The 6,598-nt window shown below is 64.7% G+C and overlaps 1 protein-coding gene across 1 annotated transcript; it reads left to right on the plus strand.

The window, feature by feature from the left end:
- The first annotated feature begins 5,643 nt into the window (after positions 1-5,643).
- Positions 5,644-6,514, plus strand: LOC130587364 (neurexophilin-4-like). The gene has a single exon (XM_057388338.1). The coding sequence runs from the start codon at positions 5,644-5,646 to the stop codon at positions 6,454-6,456; it is 813 nt and encodes a 270-aa protein (XP_057244321.1). The 3' UTR covers positions 6,457-6,514.
- The last annotated feature ends 84 nt before the right edge of the window (positions 6,515-6,598 follow it).

Genomic DNA, 6,598 nt, shown 5'->3' on the forward strand with positions numbered 1-6,598 from the left:
TCCCAATGTTGGGGTGCCCCTGTCCAGTACTGGGGGTGCTCATCGCAGTATTGGGGTGCCCCTTTCCAGTACTGGGGGTGCTCATCGAAGTGTTGGGGTGCCCCTTTCCAGTACTGGGATTGCCCATCCCAATGTTGGGGTGCCCATCCCAATGCTGGGAGTGCCCATCCCAGTGTTGGGGTGCCCATCCCAATGTTGGGGGTACCCATCACAATTTGGGGAGTGTTGCCTGCCACCCCATCAGCAGTTGTGGCTGCAGCAGCACCAAAAAGGGAGAGGAAGGACCAAGAAATCCTTCAGGTGGTCGTGTCGAGCCCCTCCCCAAGCAGGATCCATCCAGGGTGGCCAGGCCTGGCTGTGTCACGACTTGTCCCCGTGTGTCACCTCTTCCCCTCAATCCTTTTGCCCTCRATCCCTTGCGTGGAGCAGCATCTTCAACTGCAGCCATCCCGGGGAGGGACCGGGTGTCACCTCCCCAGTGTCCCCAGTCCCCTGCTGCCAGCCCAGGGGTGCCCAGCAGCACATCAGTCCCTCACCCTGRCACCAAACACTTCCCAGGATGGTCACTCGCTGCTCCGTGTGGCAGCAGCACTGTCCGGCAGGGATGGGGACAATGTGGCCGTAAGGATGGGGACAGGGATGGGGATAGGAACAAGGGTGGGGACAGATAGGGGATAGGGATTGGGGACAGGCTGGTGGCATTGATGGTGACAGGCTGGTGGCATTGATGGTGGCAGGCTGGCAGTGGGGAGGGGAACAAGTTGTTGGTAGAGATAGGGACAGGCTGGGTGTAGGAATGGGGACAGGCTGGTGACGTTGATGGGGACAGGCTGGCACTGGGGATGGGGACAAGTTGGTAGGGATGGGGACAGGCTGGGGGTGGAGATGGGAACGAGTTGTTGGTAGGGATGGCATGGCTGGTGGCATTAATGGGGACAGGCTGGTGGCATTAATGGGGACAGGCTGGCACTGGAGATGGGGATGAATTGTTGGTAGGGATGGGGACGAGCTGGGTGTAGGAATGGGGACAAGCTGGTGGCGTTGATGGGCACAGGCTGGCAGTGGGCATGGGGGCGGACGGGATGGTGGCAGGAACGGGGGCGGGCGCACAGGGATCACGGAAACACGCGCAGCTCCACCTCGCACCTCGCTCCGTGCGCGTGTGTGTCACCGTGCGCGTGTCACCGTGCGTGTGTCACCATGCGTGTGCACACACAGATGTGCCTACAGAGCCACGCGGGACCCGTGGAGGTGTTTGCGCACACCCAGCCGCACTCCGGAGCAGCGCAACGCGTCCCAGAGCACCCGCCGGCATTTGTCGCGTTAATCGGGCGCGCAGGTGGCCCGGGCCACACACTTGCGGCACCCACGGGTGCGCACACGCTCACCCGGAGATTCAGGAACAGCCGCCCCGGGGTTCTCCCCGCTCGRACACGCCTGGGCACGCCGGGTCCCTCCCGCAGCCCCGAGGAACCCGGCGCGGCACCGCGGCACCGCATTAGCACCCGAGCGGCGCCGGGAGATAAATGGGAGCTGTCAGAGGCACCTTGTTTGCTGCTAACCTTTGGAAATGCCACGGCGCCCCGGGCTGCGTGTGCCGGGGGGAGCGGGCCCGCGGGGATTGTCGCTCACCACCTCCAATTAATCTCCTCGCGCTAACGAAGGCGGCGGGGTGAGAGGGGAGAGGCTTGGGTTGACCCTGCGCCCGTGGGGAGAGCGGGAGACCCCCGGGCAGTGGATCAGCATCTGTGCTGGCAAGGTGTGGGGACAGGATGGAAATGGGGACAGGATGGGAATGGGGATGGGGACGGGATGGGAATGGGGACAGGATGGGAATGGGGATGGGGACAGGATGGGAATGGGGACAGGATGGGAACAGGGATGGAGACAGGATGGGAATGGGGATGGGGACAGGATGGGAATAGGGATGGGAATAGGGACGGGGACAGGATGGGAATAGGGACAGGATGGGAACGGGGATGGGGACAGGATGGGAACGGGGATGGGGACAGTATGGGAATGGGGATGGGGACAGGATGGGAACGGGGATGAGAACGGGGATCGATGGGGACAGGATGGGAACGGGGATGGGGATAGGATGGGAAAGGGGATGGGGACAGGATGGGAATGGGAACAGGATGGGAACGGGGACAGGGACAAGCTGGGAATGGGGATGGGGACAGGGTGGGAATGGGGATGGGGACAGGGTGGGAATGGGGACAGGGACAGGGTGGGAATGGGGATGGGGACAGGATGGGGATGGGGACAGGGACAGGCTGGTCATAGGAATGGAAACAGGCTGGCAGTAGGGATGGGGACAGGCTGGTGGTATTAATGGGGACAGGATGGTGGCAGGGACAGGAACAAGCTGATGGCAGCCATGGAGACAGGCTGGCCATGGGGACAGGGACAGTCTGACCATAGGAATGGAAACAGGCTGGCAGTAGGGATSGGGACAAGCCGGGGACAGGGACAGGTTGATGGCAGAGAAGAAGCCTTTGTTGAGGGATGTCGTGGCACCCTGCTCCCAGTTCTGGCAGGGGCTGTTCCACCTTGAGCCTATGCCCCATCGCTCCCAGTCCCCTCTCGGGGTGCTGCAGCTCATCCCAACCCACACCGGGACAGCCAAGCCCCCCGTCCCCCCCTGCTCTGCTCCCCTCCCCTCCACCAAGGTGACCSAGGGTCTCGGGGGAGCAGCTGACGGCGCTTGGCCCCAAACAGCAAATGGGATGTGAGTGGCCATCACCGCCGGGCCTGACAAACCAAATTGATGCCGGCACCGAGAGCCTTCCCGGTCCCTCCGCGGCTGCTTCCAGCCCTTCCCGCATCCTTGCCTGGCTCCGTGCGCTCGCCGGGGGTGACACACGGTGCCTGCGGAGCTGCGGAGGGGCTGGAGAGCGGTTAAATCGTAAGGGGTGATGATGAGGATGAGGAGGAGCACAGGCAGGTGGATGAGGAGGGGGACAGGGCGAGAAGGTGAGGAGGGGATGCGGACACACGGCAGCCCCGCACGGGTGTGGAAGGGCACACGAGGGGCTGGAGAGCGGTTAAATCGTGGGGGGTGATGATGAGGATGAGGAGGAGCACAGGCAGGTGGATGAGGAGGGGGACAGGGCGAGAGGGTGAGGAGGGGATGCGGACACACGGCAGCCCCGCACGGGTGTGGAAGGGCACACGAGGGGCTGGAGAGGGGCTAAATCGTGGTGGGGTGATGATGAGAATGAGGAGGAGCACGGGCAGGTGGATGAGGAGGGGGACACAGGCGAAAGGGTGAGCAGCAGGGATGTGCAGACACAGCAACGCGTGCGACAGTGAAAAACAACCATCTCAGGCACGCCGAGGGAACCTGTCCGTGGCAACAGAGCCCCTCACGCCACAGARCCGGGCACGGCCACAGGTCCTGGTGAGAGCAGGGTGGGAGGGGGCTGGCACTGAGACCCCCCTGTGCTCCCACAACGCACGTCCAGGAGGTTCAGGGGCACGTGTGCGCGGCTGCACCCCGACGGCACAGCAGGAGCATTAATATTTAACGCGAGGTGTACGGGACCTGCCCGGAATGCCGACAGCGCTGCCAGGGCGCAGGGGGGTGACCTTGGCTCCCCTCGGCGCTGGCGTGGCCGAAGCGTTCCTGGCTCTTCTCATCCCTGCTCCGAGCCCGCCGGCTCCGAGCCCCCCGGGGTGGCCGGGGCTCAGCGGGGGCTGCGGGCAGCGAGGGTCCCCCCGCTCTCCCGGACCTCGCTGGTGCCGCGATCGATCGCCCTGGCTGCATCGCAGCCTCTGCCCTGCTCTGTAATTCCCTTTCATCCCCCGCTCCCCCAGCAGCTCCCGCTGAAGGACTGGAGGGGTTGGGGGGCTGCCAGCCTGGCCCAGGACACCTCTGTTCCCGCTGGGATGGGGGTGATTGTCTGTCCGTGCCCCGCCTGTGCCCCCCAATCCCTGGCTTGGGTATCCTCAGCCCCCGGGCGCTGGCAGCGTCTGTCCCCCTCTGCTCCCACCGTGTCCCCTCCCCACTCCCTGTCCCTTCCCTGCCACCTCCAGCAATGTCACATCCCATTGTCCCAACCCGATCCCATCACACCCCCCTCACSCCGGCACGGGATCACGGAGAGGGGGGGGATTGCAAAGGGAAACTGAGGCAGGGGAGGAGGCTGCGGGCACCTGCGGCACTGCTGGGGACCGGCCTTGGCTGCCAGCCCTGGCTGAGATGGAAATCCAGCGCAGAGCTCAGAAACCTCCAGAAATCCTTCCCGGTGGTGGGGGCTCGGCAGTATGTGCTGCTGGGAGCGTTCCCCGTGGGCTGCAGCCCCTCACCCCGGGTGCAGGAGAATTTGGGGGGCTCCAGCTGAGGGGTCTCACCGGCCCCTCAGTGGGGTGTGARGGGTTCCAGGGCGGGGTGGAGCAGAGCTGGGGCACAGACACCACTCCCCTGCCAAAACCGCAGCTCTCCCAGCTGGGGGGGGTTCCCTTCTCCCCCTCCCCTCGTTATCTCACCATCCCGGTCCTGCCCCCCTCCCTCTCCGGCTGGCGAAGGCGCCCGGCTTTGAAGCTGCGTTGAAATATAGATAAGGGCGAAGGCAGCAGTCGTGCTCGGCGAGAGCCGGGGGGAGCGGGGGGCTGGCCGGGCCTGGGGGGTGCAGCGATGGATGTTGAGCTGCAGCTCTGCTCTGCACACCCTGACCCTCCCCATTTGGCTGAAAAATCCCCAAAATCCCTTCCCCGCGGCCATGGGGGGCTGCACRCCCAGCACAGCGTTTCTCTCTACAACTGGAGTAGATTTAGGGGTTCAGTCCAGCACACATCGGGGGGATCCCGGGGATGGATCAGACGGCATGAAGCCGTTCTGTAGGGTGGAGGACACCAGGATGAGCCCCCCAGCGATGACAGGAGCCATTCCCCGGGTCTGCCTCGATTTCCCACGGGAGCACAGCCCCGCACGCTCCCCCCAACCCCTCCAGCTGGTGCCTCTGCTCACCATCCCCTCCTCACTCCCCCCTCCCGCGCTCCCCWCGGGATGCAGGTCATCCAGAGCAGAAACTGCCGGAGCAGCCAAGCACCTGCCAGCTCAGGGCGACAGTGATTGACGAGGCCGGGGCTGCCGGAGCAGCTGGCAGGGCAGGAGGGCACAGCGGGCACCTCGGGAGCAGTGGGATGAGGGATGGGGGCACGGGGGGCACGGGGGATGAGGGACAGGGGACGCGTCAGAGTTGGGGTCCCAGGCTAGGGGTGGCATCTGGCTCTGCTCGCTGGTGTCCACTCGGGTGACCAGGGGAACCTCGGGAAGGGGTGGCTGTGGTCCCAAACCAGCTGGTGCAGGCAGGAGGATGAGGAGGGGGCTGTGGGTAGGAGGATGAGAAGGGTGCAGGCGGGAGGATGAGGAGGGCACAAATAGGAGGATGAGAAGGGTGCAGGCAGAGGGATGAAGAGGGAGCAGGCAGGAGGATGAGGAGGGTGCAGGCAAAGGGATGAAGAGGGAGCAGGTGGGGGGATGAGGAGGGCACAAATAGGAGGATGAGGAGGGTGCAGGCGGGAGGATGAAGAGGGTGCAGGCGGGAGGATGAAGAGGGCTCAGGCGAGAGTATGAGGAGGGTGCAGGCCGAGGATGAGGAGGGTGCAGGCCGAGGATGAGGAGGGTGCAGGCCGAGGATGAGGAAGGGCACGGRCACAGCTGCTGCAGTCTCCCCCTCTCTCCCCCAGACGGTGTGTGCCGGGGGTCACATCGCCAAGACCTTGGGCTACCTGGAGATGGGCACCTCCGGCCTCCTCAAGGACGTCCCCTACGGCACCCTGAAGCCACCAGCGCTCGAYCCCGGGCGGCTGATCCCGGCAGAGCCCCCTCGGGGCGCGGGCACCGGACGGAGCCCCTGGGACTGGCAGAAAAACCAGACGGCCGGGGAGCTGCTGAGCCCCCGCGCCCACCGCAAGCCCACCCTCAAATCGAGCCGCACCAAGAAGATTTTCGGCTGGGGCGACTTCTACTTCAACATCAAGACGCTCAAATTCAGCCTCCTGGTGACGGGCAAGATCGTCGACCACATCAACGGCACCTTCAGCGTTTATTTCCGACACAACTCCTCCAGCCTGGGCAACGTCTCGGTCAGCATCGTGCCCCCCTCCAAAGCGGTGGGTTTTGAGGTGCTGATGCCTGGACCCCCGGCGCTGCCGAGGCCGCCGCCCCCTCCCCAGCAAAGCACCCTGCCCGAGGGTCGCCCGGCCAAGGCGCTCAATTGCCACGTGGAGTACGAGAAGACGAACCGGGCGAGGAAGAACAAGCCGTGCCTGTACGACCCGTCCAAGGTGTGCTTCACGGAGCACACGCAGAGCCACGCCGCCTGGCTGTGCGCCAAACCCTTCAAGGTCATCTGCATCTTCATCTCCTTCCTCAGCATCGACTACAAGCTGGTGCAGAAGGTCTGTCCCGACTACAATTTCCAGCACGACAATCCCTACTTTGGCTGACGGCACCGGAGCGGGGGTGGGAGGGGGATAAGGGGGGTCGCGGTGCCCTGTTGTGGCTSCTTGGGGACCCCCCCGTCACCCCCATATCGGCCCCGTGATCATCACTGGAGCATCTTTGTGCTGGGTTGTGGGACAGCTGGTG

Source organism: Malurus melanocephalus, unplaced genomic scaffold, assembly GCF_030028575.1.
Source record: "Malurus melanocephalus ecotype Western Australia unplaced genomic scaffold, MMel_1.1 scaffold_1810, whole genome shotgun sequence".
Classification (NCBI taxonomy): Eukaryota; Metazoa; Chordata; class Aves; order Passeriformes; family Maluridae; genus Malurus; species Malurus melanocephalus.